The sequence below is a fragment of the Balaenoptera borealis genome (assembly GCF_965194805.1).
Source record: "Balaenoptera borealis genome assembly, chromosome: 20".
NCBI lineage: Eukaryota > Metazoa > Chordata > Mammalia > Artiodactyla > Balaenopteridae > Balaenoptera > Balaenoptera borealis.
This window is the reverse complement of record NC_138879.1, coordinates 43,914,186-43,933,547: the sequence shown is the minus strand read 5'-3', so window position 1 is coordinate 43,933,547 and position 19,362 is coordinate 43,914,186. Positions and strand designations below refer to the sequence as shown.

General features: G+C 52.7%; 1 protein-coding gene across 2 annotated transcripts in view; it reads left to right on the top strand.

Moving 5' to 3' along the window:
- Window positions 1-19,362, top strand: part of RAB11FIP4 (RAB11 family interacting protein 4) — a 121,026-nt gene that overhangs the window by 74,710 nt on the left and 26,954 nt on the right. Inside the window, exon 1 of one of the 2 annotated variants that reach the window (XM_082371284.1) lies at window positions 2,592-2,882. The exons of the other annotated variant lie outside the window; for it this stretch is intronic. Coding sequence (XP_082227410.1) covers window positions 2,853-2,882 — 30 coding nt within the window. The 5' untranslated portion in view covers window positions 2,592-2,852. Of the gene's footprint in view, window positions 1-2,591; window positions 2,883-19,362 lie in introns of those variants that run through there. 2 annotated transcript variants of the gene reach the window in all.

Below are 19,362 nucleotides of genomic sequence, written 5' to 3'. Positions count from 1 at the left end.
CCATATGGTAATTGATAATGACTACTGTTTATTGATCACCTGCTATGAGCCAGGCCCTGTTCTAAGTATTTTATGGGTCCTGATTATTTTCATCTTCACACCAATCCTAAAATATGTATCACTATTATCTCCCACTTACAGATGAGGAAACTGAGACACTGGGAATTAAACCTGTCTAGGGTCATCCAGCTACAATGTGGTAAAGCCAAGAAATGACCCTCAGTTCTGGCTCCAGAGCTCTTGCACCTAATCACTGGGTCAGACTGGGGCTCAATCATGCCACTGGGAGTAACTAGCAGCTGGTATTTATTGAGTGCTTGCAGCTCAGGAGGCATTATAATAGCTACTTTTGTTTTTGTTTTGTTTTGTTTTGTTTTTGGCTGCATGGCATATGGATCTTAGTTCCCTGACCAGGGATTGAACCCATGCCTGCTACACTGGCAGCGCGGAGTCTTAACCACTGGACCGCCAGGGAAGTCCCCTAGGCACTTATTTTATCATTCCATTTACACCTCACAACTGGAAGAGGAAAGGTCTTGTTTCCATTTTCTAAAGTTGGAAAACTGAGGCTCTGAAACATTACATGACTTCCCCATGGCAAATTGTGGAACTGGCAGCCTTCAACTCAGCGTGTCCAATGCTAATGCCTTGTGACACTCCTCTCTGTCATGCTACTTTTCAGGACAAATACCTGGAGATGCTCCGCACCCCACCAGTTTTGGGAAAAATAAAGAGGGACCACTAGCAGCCCCCCTTCCATGGAGCTCGGGACCATGTCCATCACGCTCCCCCCCGGTGGGGGTAGGGAAGCCAGGTCTGACTCTCCACTGACCTTCTCTGGGAGAAAGCCAATGATCACCTTAGGTTTCTGCTTCTCTTCCCCAGTTCTGCGTGACCCTGTCCTGTGACCTGCTTTCTGGAGCCCCACACTACTTAGGGGCAACATGAGACACAGAAGGGTAAAGGGGAAACCGAGATAGAAACCCTGAATTCAGCCCCACCCTAAAACCTCACCTAAGGCAGCTGAGCTAAGGCCTCAGGTTGGAGCTGGGAAGGCAGAAAGAGCAGGCCCAGGGTGCATGGGCTCATTCACACACCACACCTTTGATGAATGCCTAAGATCAAGTGTACCCACTGGGCCAGGGTGCCAAACAACCCATGAGGTAGACTGTGCCATTCCCATTTTACAGATGAAGACACTGAGTCTGAGACGTTATATAACTTGTCCTAAGACTGACAGCTGGCAAATAGGATTCAAACCCAGGTCTGTCCGATTCCAAAGCCAGTGCTCTTTCTGGTACGCCACAGTGCTTCTGCGTGTTTAGGGACTGTGGGAGTGGACACAAACTAGGGTGAGAAACAGTCTGTGGCCTCTGCACGTAGACCTCTGAACTGCAGGGCATAAGCAGGGAGGAGAGGGCCAGCTGTGATGGAGTTTCCACCTCACCCACACTACCCCAGCCTCCCCCCGACATGTAGCCCTTGCCAGGAGGCCCCCTTCTGGCTAATGCTGTCCCTTTTGGAGAGTCCCCAGCAGGTCTGGGAACCCCAGTGGGATGTTTTGCCTCAGAGACAGGCCCTGGTAAACAGAAAGGTAGCTGGGAATTTATTTGCAAGGGAGATAACTGGGGAGAAGGAAGTTGAGAGCAAAGAGCCAGAGACAAGGGTGCTGAAAAGCTCTGTGTGTGTGTGTGTGTGTGAATTGGTGTTGTACCAAAGGGCCCTGCCCATACCAAAATGCCACCTTGTTGGTCAGTGAGGACTCAGGAACGTCAAAGGTGGCTTCATACGGGCCTGAACCAGACAATTAGGAAGATAAATCCGCTCCCCACCCTCCGCCAGTTACACAATACAACGTCAAGTCAAAGGGAAACCACACGTGCAAAATTTGCTGGTTTACAGGTTTCCTTCTTTTAATCCGGAGCATAATGAAGAGTTATGAGGGGGCACATTTTGGACTTAAATTATATTTACTAGAATCCAACAGAAGGAGTCCGTTCCTTCTTTTGTTTTTTAGTTCTTGTTGCCACTTGGTTCTTTGTATTCCCGTACTGGTTATAAAGACAGTTTTGACTTTACACGAAAAGATTGAGAAAGTTGTGGGTGGGGTTCAGGATGAGAATCAATTTAGGAGTCACCAGACTCAGGCTGCTGGTGGTGGCGGGCTGTTGGCAGCTCTTCGTTCGCGTCCGCAAATGTGAACCAGGAAGCGGGGACAGCAAACAGAGTAGCCTGCAACGGGCAGCGGCGACCAAAGCGCCCGCCCGAGAGGCGCTTTAATTTACAAACTCCGTCTCCCGTAATCCCAAGGTCCGGGCCGCCCAAATCCCAGCGGCAGTAACCTTGCTGCGCGGGCTCGACAGGGCCCTGGCGAGCTCCACCTCCGGAGGCACCCCCTGGGGCCCGGGGAGGGGTGCAGTGGCCTGGGTCCGCCCCGGGGCCACGCGGCCAATGGTTGGCGCCGCCCCAGCCACCTGCCCCTACCTTAGGGGGCGGGGTTACCTGGGCCCCGCCCCCCGCGGCTCGGATTCCCAGGCCGCGCTTCCTCCTCCTCTAGCCCCGCCCCCAGCGCGAGGCCCCGCCCCTTCGAACCCTGAGCCCGGGCGCCTCGTGATGTCACGGCAGCTTTGATACAAAGAGCCCTTCGGCCCACGCGGGTCTCCCGGCAACGGGCGCGGGTGGGGGCGGGGCCGGCGCCTTCAACTGGTGCCGAACCGGGCAAGCAGCCGCGGCTCCGACCGGACTGTTTCTGCGCCCTCCGCTTGGCCGGCGGCATCCCCGTCTGCCCCGCCGACCCGCGCCCGCCCGCTTCTCGCCCTTCGGCAGCACACCGACCCGCGGTCGGACTGTGGATGCGCACCCCGCCGGCCCCTGGGGGCCAGGTAAGCGGCGGCCGGGAGGCTCGGGGTCGCGGGGCTCCGGCGACACGCACCTGGCCCGGCCCGCGGCCCCGCCACCGGGGAAGTTGCCGGAACGCGGAACTTCGCCCGCCCCGGGAGGGTCCGCCCTGTCGGCCCTGGCCGGGGAGGTCGGGTTACCTGCCCCCGGCTCGCTGGGCCACAGCGGGGAAGTCGCCCCCTCGCCTCCCCCTCCGACCCTCTGCCGGCGCCCAGGTGCGAGGTTGGGCAGCACTAGCCCTGGGGCGCGGGGAGACGAGGCCAATTCTCTCCTCGGCGACGTTTCAGAAAGTGTTTTTAGGGAGACCTAGTTGGCCGAAAAGGAGGCTCGTTTGCCCGGACGCCTCCCTTGGGACATCCCCCGTCCTCGCGTCCCACCTCGGCTCCCCGCGCGCCTGCCCCTCCGGGACCAGTGTTGCCCCAGCTCCTTTCTCTTGGCCCCGCCGAGTCCCGAAGCGGGCTCTACACGGGCGAAGATTTCCCGTAGCTTTTGGAGGCTGCACCGTTCCCGGGCTCCCCTCGTTTCCGAGGGTCTCTGCCAGGCAAGAGGGAGGACCAGCCTAGTTCGGGGTTTGGGAACAGGGCCCTGCTCTTTCCCAGCCGAGAGGCTGCGGAGGCCGGAGGTGTGCGCGGCCTCCCAGCTCGTAGCTCTCTGGGCCGCAAGACCCGGCAAGTCCGCCCCGGTAGTAGTTGCTGTTGTCACAGCCGCTTCTCTGCGGACGACAAGCGTCTCTGAGGTCTTGGCGGAGCAGCCTCTGGAGAACCGTGTGTGTGCTGCAGGAACCCTCCCCAGCCCCAGACTTTATTTCTTCTCATCCCTGCACGCTCCAGTGTTCGTCTTTCCACATTTCCCTTTCTTGCTAGTCCTGCTCTCCCACAGATGGCTGGAGGTGACACATCTTTCAGCCCTGAGGGACATGCCAGTATTCCTTGACTGATTGATAGGCCGCCTCCTTAGAGGAGTGTAAGGGGGCCGAGTTCCTGCACTCAGCCTATAGGACTTGGGTGGGAGCCCTCTGGTCTGGTTCCTGTGGATCCACCAAACCTCTGGCCTCCCTACCTGGAGGCGGGTGCTAATCGCAGGGGCTCCTGGGAAGGGGCACCCCCAGGTCCTTTCCCTGGTGAAATGTGGTTACAGTGATTGCCCGGGGGTGGTGGGGGGAGGGTACCAGCTGTGTGTGTCTCAGACCTCTGCAGCAGTAGAGTTCTTTCTCTCTGTCTCTGTAACCATCTAACCCAGTCCTGGTGGAGTCCTTGAGTCACTGCCATTGACTGGGGTCTTACCACCCACCTGGCACCAGCTTACTCAGATAGACTGGCCCAAACCTTACCCTGCTGGGCTGGCATTCGTGAAATGCTGATTACGTGCCCAAGGGCTATGACATGCAGACACTTCCCTCCCCTCAAGGTGTTTGAAGGCTGGTGGGAGACTGATAAACTGGGTCTAATTGCTCCCTGCCCAACACGTCTCCCCAGCTCTCAGGCAAAGTTGATGTGGGTTGTCTCTGAGGTCCCCATGACTAGGCATGTGTGTCCCCTGTGGGATTCTTGAGTAGCAGGCAGATGCTTGGGCACATGCTTGCTGGGCAACAGCTTTGTAATTTGGGGACTCCGGCTTTGATGGAGGGGTGGGGTGGATGACTAAGGCGGGCGGGAGATAAGACAGTGCTCTGGGGACGGACAGGACTAACCAGGCCAGGTGAGCAGGCAGGAGGCGAGACCTTTGCCCCAAGGAAGAGAGACTATCTGGAGCCTGTGCGTAGAAAGGACTTTCAGTCTAGCAAGGGCAGGAAGGAGAAGAAATTAGGGTGCCCGGAGCAGCCTGCACTGGGGAGGCACTAGGCTGCAGCTTGAGCGCTTGCTGGTGGGTGTTCTCCTGGCCCCCCACTCTCCTTCCCTGCTGGCCTCTCTTCAGAGCGTTTGGACCCTCCCCAAAGCACACTGGCCCCTTCATGGCCTCTCCTAGCCCCCTCCGCTCCTGGTGGGTCCAGCTACCCTCACACCCAGGGCTGTCTCTTCAGCTGCTTACGGGGGCCCTCACGGCTCTCACCTTCCAGCACCCTCCCCACCCCACATCAGAGTGGCTGGAAACTTCCTTTCCTAGGGTTGCGTTCCCTCCTCTGAGGTGGCCTTTTATGCCAAGGGATGTTTCGCAGCTGATCCTGCTCTAAGGGGCTTCACAGTTTCACTTCACTTTTTATATTTTAGGTGTGGATAGGGAGGAGGCGCAGGGGAGCAGGTGGGAGAGGCTCCCAATAAAATAGCAGGTGAGCAATTCCTGGAAGGCAGGCACCTCAGGGACTCAGGGCCTTAGGCGGGGGAGGGACAGCCCCGGCAGAGGGAGCCCACCCTCTGGCCCTGTGCCCTGGTCCTGTCCCCTGGCGCAAGGCTTATTGCCTTGGAAGAGGAAGCATCTGTCTGATCTGCCTGCTGTCCGGTGTTGGCAGTGGGCACAGTGCTTTGGCCTTGCTGGGCGTGCAGGATCCCTGGGGTTGGGCTGTGGTCCTCTGTGTCTTGACTCAGCACCTGAGCGTTGATGGCATCAAGTCACTGGCCTCTCGAATGAGGAGGACTGCTCAGGTCTTCCTACTGCCCAGTCCTGCAGCTGGATAATGTGCCCACGGCCATCCGGGCATGGGACAGGCGTGTGGGTTGGGCACATCCACCCGGCATCCTTCTGGACGTTGTGTGAACGTATCTCCTGGCTGTGGTACACAGTCCCCTCCGTCAGGTGGCTTCCAGGGCACAGATCCTTCCCCATGTCTGTTCACCCAGCCCCCACCAGGCACATTGCCCAGTACAGGCAATTCATTCATTCAGCAATATTTGAGCATCTAATTCGTGTTAGATTCTGTGCTGGGCACTGGAGACACAGCAGTGAACCCAACTGGCAACAATCCCTGCCTTCACGGAGCTCACATGACAGCAGAGGGCAGGCAAGCAGGTAAAACCTGCAGCGTGAGAGACGGCAGGAGAGAACGCGGGGTCCTGGGGAGTGCTGGGTAAGGAGTTGTGTTTGTTTTTTTTTTTAAACATCTTTATTGAAGTATAATTGCCTTACAATAGTGTGTTAGCTTCTGCTTTATAACAAAGTGAATCAGTTATACATATACAATATGTTCCCATTTCTCTTCCCTCTTGCATCTCCCTCCCTCCCACCCTCCCCATCCCACCCCTCTAGGTGGTCACAAAGCACCGAGCTGATCTCCCTGTGCTATGCGGCTGCTTCCCACTAGCTATCTATTTTACATTTGGTAGTGTATATATGTCCATGACACTCTCTTACCCTGTCACATCTCACCCCACCCCCTCCCCATATCCTCAAGTCCATTCTCTAGTAGGTCTGTGTCTTTATTCCCGTCTTGCCACTAGGTTCTTCATGGCCTTTTTTTTTTTTTTTTTTTTTTTCCTTAGATTCCGTATATATGTGTTAGCATACTGTATTTGTTTTTCTCTTTCTGACTTACTTCACTCTGTATGACAGACTCTAACTCCATCCACCTCATTACAAATACCTCCATTTCATTTCTTTTTATGGCTGAGTAATATTCCATTGTATGCAAATCAAAACTACAATGAGATATCATCTCACACCGGTCAGAATGGCCATCATCAAAAAATCTAGAAACAATAAATGCTGGAGAGGGTGTGGAGGAAAGGGAACACTCTTGCACTGTTGGTGGGAATGTAAATTGATACAGCCACTATGGAGAACAGTATGGAGGTTCCTTAAAAAACTACAAATAGAACTACCATACGACCCAGCAATTCCACTACTGGGCATATACCCTGAGAAAACCATAGGTCAAAAAGTGTCATGTACCACAATGTTCATTGCAGCTCTATTTACAATAGCCAGGACCTGGAAGCAACCTAAATGTCCATCGACAGACGAATGGATAAAGAAAATGTGGCACATATATACAAAGGAGTTGTGTTTTTAAACAGAGTTGGCAGGGCAGTCCTCGCTGAGAAGGTGGCCTCTGACCGAAGAGGCCCAGGCAGGGGAAACAGCAACCGCAAAGGCCCTGAGGTGGGACCGCGGCTGGCGAGGTGCATCCACGGGCCTGCAGGGAGGCCGCTGTGATTGGAGAGTGAGCCAGGGGACGGGACGGAGAGGCCAGGGTGCGCCTGACGTTGCCAGGCGACAGCCGGGATCCCAGGAGGAGAACAGTAGCACAGCCGAGATTAGAAATTCCCGGGCACAGAATGCATTTCAGTGCTCTGTCCTCTTTAGACCCTTGCTGTTGAGGGGTTTGGGCCTGAAGGTGTTCCTTGGGGAGAGGTGCCTGCATGTGGCCATCGCTGCGTGGACTTCCTGCCCTCAGCGCGGGTCGGGTCAGATGAGCCTCTCTGAGTGGATATGGAAACCGTCCTTGCCAGACTGTTGATACGAGCCAAAACCACCGGGGTGCTGTCTGTACAGCTGTCTAAGCAGGCAGATCACGGTCGGGGCTGTCCCCGTCCCCACGGGCCAGTGCTACGGGGGTGCAGCAGGTGCAGCGCTCAAGACCCACAAGGTAGCCGGCAGCCCCCCCGGGTCGGTGCTCTGGCCAGCCACTCCCAGGGCTCTGCTTCCTCGTCCCCTCCTTGGGCTCCCTCTTCACTCCCTCTACTCATGGCCAGGTGGCAGCTTGCTTCTGTGCCCCGGTCTCCTTAGGAGCCCAGCAGAGGTGCTCACGCACCTGATCTGTGTATAGCTGGGGGCCCCAAGTGTGTGTGTGTGTGTGTGTGTATGTGCGTGTCTGTGTGTGTGTGTGTGTGGAGTGGAAGGAGAGAATAGGCATCCAGAAATCAGTGCATCCTCCGAGGGGCGCGTGGAGGTCTGAGGAGGTAGCTTGGTGGCCCAGAGCAGGGGACTCCGGGTGACCTCAGCCCAGCTTCGTCTGGCAGGCGGTACGAGCAATACCGACTTTTCTACCCCCTTCTTGACTTCCTTCAAGAAAGGGGAAGTTGCCCGACTCTTGGGCATTTTTGTAATTGATTCAACCTGCTTCATCTTCCCAGACAAGTGGGTTCTTTCCCAGCAATGTAAACACGACTCAAACAAAAACAAAGCTCCGTAGCGGCTATTGTTAATATCTGTGGCTCTGCTTGTGGGTGCTTTTCTCTTGTAAGGGATCCAGAAGAGGAAGGCCTGAACAGAACTGGAGTGTGGGAGAGTGGGTGGGAACCCTCTCACTCTTGAGTCATCTTTTGTCACCCCGACCCTCCTGAGCTCTGCAGGCCTAATTACCATAAAAAGGGGTCTCACGTGTGTCACGTGGCCAGTGCTGTCTGCAGTGGACCCGGGGTAAGAGAGCTGAGAGGGCTCTGCTGTCAGCACCAGACTTCAGTCTCCCTCTTGGGATAGGAGAGACACAGGAGCAAGTTTCTCCTTCCTGCACACCGGTTTTCCTGGGAGAAACGCCTGCCTCAAAACACAGGTGCCTTCATCTCGTGCTCGGTAACCCAAGGCCTGTTTTCTTCAAACAGGAAAAAAGTGTCAGAGCCAGGAAACACCTGGGTCTAGGTCCTGGCCCTGCTGCTTGCTAGTTGTGGGACTTTGGGCAAGCTACCTCGCCTTCCTGAGCCTCAATTTCCCCACTCCCGGAATGAGAGTGATGATAGTAGCCACCTCACAGGGTGATGATGCAGGTATAATGAGCTGCCGTGACCTAGAATACCCAGAGCGGGTCCTGACGCTTGCTTGGCTGGGGCCTGGTGGACGGTTAGGTAGCTAGAAGCAGGATAGCGTGGTCCCTGCGAGCCTGGGCTCCGGAGTCGGGCTGTCTGGGGTCAGGTCCTGGTTCTGCCAGTTGCTGTGTGTGGAATCTTAGGCAAATCATTTAACCTCTCTGCCTCCGTTTCCTTGTCTGTGAAAAGAGAATGATGCTATATTACCTCTCTCATAAGGTTGTTACGTGGATCAAATATGTAAAGGTATGAAAAGCACTTAAGACAATGCTTGGCTTACAAGCAAGCTGTTATTTTTAGTTCCTTCAGGCTTCTGCTGGTTTGATTCTTGTGACTGATAACCTTAGCTCCTAACAGAACTTCTTGCAGGGAAGATGTCAGCCCCAAAACGGGAAGGTGGCAGGGGAAAAACTGGGCTACCAGAGGACAGGAGGAGCAAGATTCCACTTCCTCAGCGGCTGTGCTTTTGAATAAACCACCTTGGCCTTTGCAGATGCGGACTCTGGGGCTGGGTGAAGTGACTGGCGCCTGCCCGAGAGGCAGTCTGTGAATGAGATGCAAAGCACGTTCCCAGGTGACGGACATCTCCCCGGGCTTGGTGTGGAACTGTGCCTGGTCCTTCCTCCCAGGGGCCGCCTGCTCTGCCGGCCGTGGCCCCTCTACCCAGGAGAGTGGGTCCGCACCTCTGCCCACTGCCCTTCGCCTCCAGCCGGGACCTGCCTCTCTCTCCACCTGTGCTCAGCTGGAAAAGCCAGCTTGGAGCAGGGCTGCCCGTCTGCCGCTGCCAACACAGTCCCTGCCTTGTTGAAGCACTGTGGCTCTGGCTGGCTGCAGGCCCCAGGAGATCTGGAGAGGGGCCAGGTATAGAAAGGTGTGGGCTCTGCAGCCACCCGGCCACGTCAAGTGACTGCCCTTGGTAGTTTTCCAAGGAGCAAACCTGCCTGTCTGTCTAGCTTGGCTGCTCAGAGGTCTCCAGCTCCACTGAGGCGAGGCTGGCCGGGCTGGCTGGTCAGGTGGGTGGTGGTGAGGACAGCCTCTGGCTGACAGCGTTGAGTAACCTTGAATTGATGGCCTCCTGGCGAAATGAGGGTTCTTGTTGACAAGGCAGGTCTGGCCAGCACATTGTTGTGTGATTATCTGCAAGAGTTATTAGCAGAGGAGGAGCTCACAGCAGCAGGTGTGTGTGTGTGTGTGCGCGCGCGCGTGTGCACGCGCGCGGACGTGCATGCACGGAGTTGTCATTACCCTTCGGTGTACGCACGCGCACACACAGAGGAACTGGCTGAATCCCCGTTCCCCACCAATAGTCACACTGTATTTTATAGATTCTAAGACATAACTTTTTCCTCACATTTTAACATCTCAAATTGCTATGTGTCATACGTTTGCTGATATGTTATAATTTAATTGACAGTGCCGTTTCTTGGTACACTCGAAATAACAGTGCATCTTAAAATCAAAGACATCTTGGATTTAATGAAACACAGAAACTAGGTAACCACTAGAGAATTTACGTAATTTGCCCAGTTTCTTTGAGGAAGGAAGTAGAGCCACCTTGTAGTGGTGGGAGGATTTAAAAAGCAACACTCTGATGTGGTTCAAGGGAATGAGCTTGGATACTGGGCAGACCTGGGCTCAGTTTCCAGCTCTACAGCTCAGAAGCTGTGTGACCTTGGGAAAGTAGAGCAACCTCTCTGAGCCTTGGGTTGTTCCTCTACCAGATGCGGGTCATGGCTCCACAGTCATCAGGATTGTGTGTGAGGCACCTTTCCCTGTTTCTCTCTTGCTGGGTACTGTCTGAGGTCATACTGCTCCCTTCCACCTGGGTTGAAAGGGAAAATGAAGGCAGGGAGTGGGTCCCTGGCCTTTCCAAGGTAGCAGAGGGAAACTGGCCTTCATATCTTGGCTTCCTGACTCAGTTTATGATCCTTAAACATCATCTTTTCCTTCCTTCCCTCCTCTTCCCACTTTGTCTGAGTTTTCATTTTCACATGTTTCCCTTTAGCAATTTTCTTTCAAATCTCTCTCCTCTCCCTTTCTATAAAATCTTCCCACGTGTAGCCTCTTTGAAGCTCCCTGTGGTGGGAAAGGGGAGGGGGCTCTGCCCCGTGGCCAGGGTGGCACAAGCCCCAGGAGCCTCAGCTGACAGTAGTCCGTGGTCTAGTGTGCTGTGGTCCCTGCAACCTTCAGCTCAAGTCCAAGTTCTGGTGCCACCAGCCCAGCTAATTCCTGTGCCCTTGGCCTGCAGGGCTCAGCCTGAGAGGCTGCTCCAATGCTAAGTGTTGGACCCTGCCATCTCCAAGTGTGTTTAGCATTCCTGTACCTTCCTTGCTTTATTGAAATCAGACCTTGTTCAAACCCTAGTCCAGCTAGCTCTGTGACCTTTTCAAATTGGTTAACCTCTCTGAGCCCCAGTTTTTGCATCTGAACGATGGCTGACGCACAAAAACACCCAGCACATGCTAGGTGCCTAAGAGATGCATTCTTTCCTGGTCTTCCTCAAATGTTGAAGACCACCCTGTGTTTCTTTAGCTGGATGCCAAGGGCTCAAGGAGTGCCAGCTGACAGTGTCGCTCCAAGTAAATGCCCTGAGACAGATGGAAGAGTTCAGGGCAGGGAATAGCGTGGGTGAAGGCATGGGGGCCTGCCTCGATAAGCGGGATGTGGTGGGTGGGCTGGCTCGGCTGCAGGGGGAGGGAATGGGGTGAGCAGTCAGTGCCTTGGCACCTGTGGGGGGTGAGATTGATAAGGGGCTGCTCCCTAAGGGAGGAGCAGGGCTGGGGGAGCCGCAGGCCGAGGGCTCAGTGAGAGACGGTGGCTGGAGGGAGACCTTCAGAGTGGGCAGTGGTCTTAAAGCTTATTTTTGTCAGAGGTCTCCTCTCTGCCTCTCAAGATGCTGATGAAAGCCAGTAGCCCTACGTCCTTAGTTTTGTGTATAGTGTCAGGGGTTGGTAGCCCAATTTTTTTTTTTTTTAAATAAATTTATTTTATTTATTTATTTATTTTTGGCTCCATTGGGGCTTCGTTGCTGCGCACGGGCTTTCTCTAGTTGTGTTGAGCGGGGCTGCTCTTTGTTCCTGTGCGCGGGCTTCTCACTGCAGTGGCTTCTCTTGTGGAGCACGGGCTCTAGGTGCGCAGGCTTCAGTAGTCGTGGCACGCAGGCTTAGTTGCTCCGCGGCATGTGGGATCTTCCCGGACCAGGGCTCAAACCCGTGTCCCCTGCATTGGCAGGCAGATTCTTAACCACTGAGCCACCAGGGAAGCCCTCGCAGCCCTCTTTTGATGAGGTGGTGTTGGGTCTCTGGCATAAAGGTGGACCTCTGTCCTTCGGGTGTACCAAGGGGTGTAATGAATTAAACCAGCCCTAAGAGAAACAGAGCTGCAGGTGGGGCAGATCTTTGCTTTCAAAGAGCCTATAATACCTGGTGCAGTGGCCCCTGTGGGACCCCCAGGAGGCAAGGCTACCACACAGCTCCTGGCTGGGGACAGGGGGAGCCAGTGGGTAGCTGTGCCAAGGCTGGGATGGAAAAGCTTCCCCCTCCTCTCCTTAAAATGGTACATGAGGGGCGGGGGAGGTGAGGATGAGGACCCAGCCTGGCGTGTGCCTCCTTACCCGGTGCCCCAGGGAGAGTCATGGGCAGAGACAGGGCTCACCGGAGAGAGGGTGCCCAGAGATAGCTGGAGGGCTCTAGAAGCTCAGCTCTGGGCCTGGGGGTGAGGGGCGTGGGTGGAGGGTGGAGGGAGGGCGTTGGCCTCCCAGATACAGTGACTTTCTAACTGGGGCTTGTTTAGGGACAGGCATGTGTGACCCAGGGAGGAATTGTGTTTCAGGCATAAGGGACATCACGTGCCAGGGCTTGGGGGCTGGGGGGTAAAGCTGGACAGGAGCTTGGGGTATGAAGGGAGCGGGAGGGGCAGCGTCATGTCCTGAGGCCGAGACTGCCGTGGGGCCTGTGTGTGCTGGCCTGAGGAGTCAGGACCTGGTTCTGTGGCCAGTGGGGTTCCCCCAGGCTCTTTGAGGGCGTCTTGAGGGACTTCAGTACTCTAGGACTCCCTGGGGGCCTCCCCGCTCTGAGCCCCAAGCTATGGCTGCTGGCGGGACCTAGTGCTCTCCCCCCATCCCTATTGTGGGGGGCGCCTGGGAAGGGACCTGAGCCGGCTCAGCCTGCCCTGGCCAGCTGTGCGCTGGTGGCCCCAGTGCAGGGCTGCACCCCTGGAACCGGCAGCTTGGATAGCTGGACCTGGCAAAGGCTGCAGAACAAAAAGGGACCTCTCAACTGAGCCTGCCGGGAGCACTGCCGAGGACTCTGGGCTGATGGAAGGTGCTGGAAGGTTACACAAACAGAGAGCCTGGCAGGGGGGCTCTGTGGGGTGAGCAGGAGGAGAGTCGCCGTGTCATTGGCCTGCCTGATCTCACCCTGTCCACTCCAGGAGGACGGGTCAGAAGGAGCCTTGGCCGTCAGCTGTGGGTAAACCCTGGCACCTGCTTGGCCTTTCAAGGCCCGAGGCTTTCTGTGGCAGAGAGAGGCTGGGGTGGGCACCCAGCCTAGCTCTGGACTGTCAGCTCTGCCCAGGTGCGCCCCCCCCGGGAGGTTTTGTCACATCGTTTGAGGGTGCCCTGCTGAAGGAGTGCAGCTGGGTCCACCTGGTGGGCTCTCGGGGGCGGAGGACTGGCCCCTGCCATCCCTTCCCCAGCCTTCACTTTAAACTCCTCTTATCAGGATGGTAACACAGGGAACCCCCAAGACAAGCCCCACAGACTCTTGGCTGTGTGAGTAATTAAGCCCTCACTTCAGACGGCCACATCTTTCAAAGCTATAATTTGTAGCCCAAAATAGTTGCCTGTTCAGAGAGCCAGGAGAGCCCTTGATGGGCCCCCCTTTCAATGTGCAGCCTGTGGATTCGCTTTTGACGTTTGAGTTGCTCTCCACCTGGCCCGTGGTTTCCTCAGGAAGAGCCGTAGTTATGATGGCTGGTGGGAACTGGGGCTTCCCGGCAGGTACTTGGGGAATCTTTTTTTGAGAATTTAGAGGGGGCAATGGAAGTTAAGGTTCCTGATTCAGGTTCCCATGGCTCCACCTTTCTGTGTGATGACAAATGGGCGTGGAGAGAAAAATCACAGCATCACTTCAGGGCAGGGTGGATTAAATTCTCTGGACACCGGGTCCTCATCTGTAGGGAGGAGACAGTATTTACTTGCAGGATTTTTAGGGGAGGAAAATGAGACCCGCCTCAGTAAAGCATGTAGCAGACGCCGGCCACGTGGTCGGCGCTCCCTTGGGTTACCTTCCTTTCCTTGCTTCCTCTCAGGTGTGGCTCCACCTGGCCTTTTGTAGACAGATCTTGCGTGTGGATTCGGGGAGGTGGATGGGGGGTACTCGGCCAACAGGAAACACCTCCCTTGACCTGCAGCCTCTCCAGGCTGACATGCCTGGAATTCTTGGGACTGGCTGCTGGGTTTGGTTTCCAGATGTGGAAGCAATTTAAGTTCTGTTTTCATAATCCCCAACAGTTTGCCTCCAAAGTCCATGTTCTCTTTTGAAAATCAAGACCTTTGGCTCTGCCTACTTCAGGGGCAGTGGGGGAGACTAGCTGGCCTGTTGGAACCCTTTGTGTTCAGGAGGTAGATTCACCAGGGCACTCAGATCTGGGACCCTGGGCTTTGTTGGGACAGTTAGACCCCATCAAGGGCTTGATGCCCGTGGGAGCAAAAGCCGACCCTGGGACCTCCTCCCCTGTGGGTTTTCCTTGGAGGTGGGTCACTTAGCCAAATTCAGCTGCAGTGTCTGCCTGGCCTCTTGGTCACCATCACTGACCCTAGACAGCCAGCCTTGGGGCGGGGGAGGGGACTCTGGTTCTGGCAGTGTCAGGGGGAGGCTGGCATCACAGCCGAGGAGGGTGCCCACATGTCCCAGGAGTGGTAGAACGCCCTCCTTCCTAAACTGACCACAACAGAGGGAAGAAGTCTGCCCTAGATTCCAAGTAGCCAGAAATACTGCCTGGCATGGAGAAACTGGTAATATCTTGCTCAATTACTAGGCACTGCTGGCCACAGAGGTGACCTGGCCCAGGGTTAGAGGCTCTGTGGTTCCAGGGCTAACTGCTGATCTCTTGTCAACCAGACACTATTTAGGCAAAATAACTTTTATATTTGTACTATAACTACACTGTGTACAGTTCTGGGCAAACAAAAATTGCCTTTGCAATTTTAAGTGCCCGTGATTGAACTGCACACACGCTTCTCTACAACGAAACTATAATACCTATGCTATTGAGAGAACGCAAGAAATGGAAATAATTTACTTAGATCCGTGTATAAAGTGCTTATGAAACATTGTCCTGATAATCGTAGATCCACCAGGCTTCAGTGTCAGCAAAATACAGTCTCTTTAGAAGCAGCGATATCTCAAAATGATCATGGAAGGGAAGCCAACGATTCCTTTGACCAAAAAAAAAATCCCAAGTTTCTTGACAAGGTTCTGGAGATTCAGTAGTTAGTTCTCTATGGAGGTTGAATTGAATTGACCTTGAAGGAATTTGCTCTTATTATCCAGGTGGGAAGGTGGGTGGAAAACACAGACCTAGTTGAGGGGTCTCCACACAGCCTTCCTAGAGGAGGAGGAAAGAGTATTGTTAGTTTGCTAGGGCTACCCTAACAGTACTCCCTGGTCATGTGTGTGTCTGTATGTGCGTGTCTGTGTCTGTCCACGTCCTAATTTCCTAATAAGGACGCTGGTCATACTGGATTAGGGCCACCCTTATAACCTCATTTTAATTTAATTACCTCTTTGAAGACCCTGTCTCCAAACACAGTTATGTTCTAAGAGACTGCTGGTTGCGGGGGGAGGGGGACACAATTCTGCCCATAACAGAAAGGTTCTCCGGAATCATCCTCCAAGGGGGGAGGAGGAGGAGGAGGAGGGTGAGCGGAGCCTGGCCCCCAGGGAGAGCCCGAGAGGAGGGGAGGTAGCTCTGCCTTCAGGCAAAAGCCCGCCATTGATGAGGGGCCCTTCACATTCTTACAGCTTGAGCCGCCCCTGCCTCTTGATCTATTCATTTGTAATCTAGACTGCTCAAACTTCAGCTCTTATTCTCAAGGGTTGGTTTTACCCGAGGAGGTTGTGCTGGTCCTCAGAGCTCCCTCTTTCCGCTGACTCTGCCTTTAGGATAGCATTTTTAAAGGATGGCTGCCCCCTTTCATAGTTCTTTTATTTTTTTTTTTAATTTAATTTAATTTATTTATTTATTCATGGCTGTGTTGGGTCGTTTCTGTGCGAGGGCTTTCTCTAGTTGTGGCAAGCGGGGGCCACTCTTCATCGCGGTGCGCGGGCCTCTCACTATCGCGGCCTCTCTTGCTGCGGAGCACGGGCTCCAGATGCGCAGGCTCAGTAGTTGTGGCTCACGGGCCTAGTTGCTCCGCGGCATGTGGGATCTTCCCAGACCAGGGCTCGAACCCGTGTCCCCTGCATTGGCAGGGAGATTCTCAACCACTGCGCCACCAGGGAAGCCCCATAGTTCTTTTATTTTTAAAAACTTTTTAAAAGTCTATTCAGATCCTTCATGCATTTTATTTATTTTATTTTATTAATTAATTAATTAATTTGGCTGCGCCACGCAGCATGCGGGATCCTAGTTCCCTGACCAGGGATCGAACCCGCACCGCCCTCCCGCCCCCCAATGGAAGCGCGGAGTCTTAACCACTGGACCACCAGGGATGTCCCCCCATATTCCTTTTAAATGGAGCTAAGTTCATAAGAGATTTTACACTTTTCCTTAACCAGTTCAGCAAGCTTGGGGCAACTATCTTTCACGCTCTATGTATGTAAGGTTTACTTCTGACGTATTGAAAAAAATGAGAGCTGTAAGAACTGATTATGGGAGGCCACTGCGGGTGGGACTGGCCACCATTCTCGGCCACCAACCTGCAGGACTCCCATAGGTTTTGCCGTAAGCAGTGCCCTGCAGTGGCTCACAGCACCTGCTCCCCAGCCCTCGTGGCTCCAGAGCCCACCATACAGCCCCTGCAGTAGCCGTGCCTCCATCACCACACAAGGGAACCCCACAGTGTTTCACGAGGAGCCCAGACCAGCCCCTGCAACCAGGACAGACCATCAGGGAGCTGGTCGTGGAGGAAGACTGCACCGTTAAGGGTTCTCGTGCCCGGGTGCTCCCCGGTGCTGCTACCATATTTGCTTTATCTCTGTGTGGGAGTTTTTCTTCTGAGCCATTTGAAATAAAATTCGGCAAGATGTTATTAAAACTAAGGGCATTTCTCCTTCATAACTAGATACCGTTAACACACCTAGCAAGATCGAGCATCATTCCCTAATATCACCCAGTATCTACTCCATACTCCAGTTTCCCTACTTGTCCCCAGAAGATCTTTTACAGCTAGGTGGTGGTTTGCTTGCTTGCTTGCTTGCTTGTTTGAACCGGGATCTAATCAAAGATAACATTCAGTTTTTATATCTCTTGGTTAATTGAAAACAGTAGTTCTCCCAGTGTGGCCCTGGGACCAATAGCATCAGTATAACCTGACAACTTGTTAGAAATGCACTTAAATAAAAAAAAACCTATTTCAACCTATTGAAATGCACATTTTCAGACCTCATCCCAAACCTACTGAATCAGAAACTGATTCAGTCTGAGTTTTAACAATCCACCGCACACTCCAAATGACTCTAAAGTTTGAGAACCACTCGTCTAGAAAAATCCCCCTCCCTCTTCTTCTTTTTTTTTTAACATCTTTATTGGAGTAAATTGCTTTACAATGGTGTGTTAGTTTCTGCTTTATAACAAACTGAATCAGTTATACATATACATAGGTCCCCATATCTCTTCCCTCTTGTGTCTCCCACCCTCCCTATCCCACCCCTCTAGGTGGTCACAAAGCACCAAGCTGATCTCCCTGTGCTATGCGGCTGCTTCCCACTAGCTATCTATTTTACGTTTGGTAGTGTATATATGTCCATGCCATTCTCTCACTTTGTCCTAGCTTACCCTTCCCCGTCCCCGTATCCTCAAGTCCATTCTCTAGTAGGTCTGTGTCGAATAAAGTCTTGCCCCTAGGTTCTTCATGACCATTTTTTTTTTTTGGATTCCATGTACATGTGTTAGCATACGGTATTTGTTTTTCTCTTTCTGACGTACTTCAGTCTGTACGACAGACTCTAGGTCCATCCACCTCACTACAAATAACTCAATTTCGTTTCTTTTTGTGGCTGAGTAATATTCCGTTGTCTATATGTGCCACATCTTCTTTATCCATTCATCTGTTGATGGACACTTAGGTTGCTTCCATGTGCTGGCTATTGTAAATAGTGCTGCAATGAACATTGTGGTACATGACTCTTTTTGAATTATGGTTTTCTCAGGGTATATGCCCAGTAGTGGGATTGCTGGGTCATATGGTAGTTTTATTTTTAGTTTTTTAAACTGTTCTCCATAGTGGCTGTATCAATTTACATTCCCACCAACAGTGCAAGAGGGTTCCCTTTTCTCCACACCTCTCCAGCATTTATTGTTTGTAGATTTTTTGATGATGTCCATTCTGACCGGTGTGAGGTGATACCTCATTGTAGTTTTGATTTGCATTTCTCTAATGATTAATGATGTTGAACATTCTTTCATGTGTTTGCTGGCGGTCTGTATATGTTCTTTGGAGAAATGTGTGTTTAGGTCTTCTGCCCATTCTTGGATTGGGTTGTTTGTTTTTTTGATATTGAGCTGCTTGTAAATTTTGGAGATTAATCCTTTGTCAGTTGCTTCATTTGCAAATATTTTCTCCCATTCTGAGGGTTGTCTTTTCGTCTTGTTTGTGGTTTCCTTTGCTGTGCAAAAGCTTTTAAGTTTCATTAGGTCCCATTTGTTTATTCTTGTTTTTATTTCCATTTCTCTAAGAGGTGGGTCAAAAAGGATCTTGCTGTGATTTATGTCATAGAGTGTTCTGCCTATGTTTTCCTCTAAGAGTTTGATAGTTGTCTGGCCTTACATTTAGGTCTTTAATCCATTTTGAGTTTATTTTTGTGTATGGTGTTAGGGAGTGTTCTAATTTCATTCTTTTCATATAGCTGTCCAGTTTTCCCAGCACCACTTATTGAAGAGGCTGTCTTTTCTCCACTATATATTCTTGCCTCCTTTATCAAAGATAAGGTGACCATATGTACGTGGGTTTATCTCTGGGCTTTCTATCCTGTTCCATTGATCTATATTTCTGTATTTATGCCAGTACCATACTGTCTTGATTACTGTAGCTTTGTAGTATAGTCTGAAGTCAGGGACCCTCCCTCTTCTTTATGACTTTCTCTTTTGGAAAAGACCAGACCAGTTGTCTTAGAAGGTGCCACGTTCTTTCTGTCTGATTGTTTCCCCGTGGTGATGTGTAACTTTTTCCTCTGTCCCCTGCTTTCCCGTTTAGTAGAAGTTAGGTTTTAAGGCTTGATTAGAATTAAATGTTTTGTAAAGACTATATGATAGGTGATGCTGTGTCCTTCATAATGGAACACATCAGGAGGCCAGTGTGTGATTGGTCCTAATTAGCGTTGCCAGGTTTGATCACTGCATCAAAATGACAGTAGCCCGTTTTCTCCACGGTAGTGGTACTGGGGGTGGGGTCAGTGGGTTGCAGTAATCTGTAGGGTGATTATTTGGTATTGTGCAAGTATCCAAATGTTCATCAACCTTTGATCTGATGGTTTTATTCTACAGCTGTTGGGTGTAATGTTATATTTGTGTCCTGTCAAGCTTGTGTTCACATCTTCTGTCTCCCTTCTAATTATCTTGTTTGTGT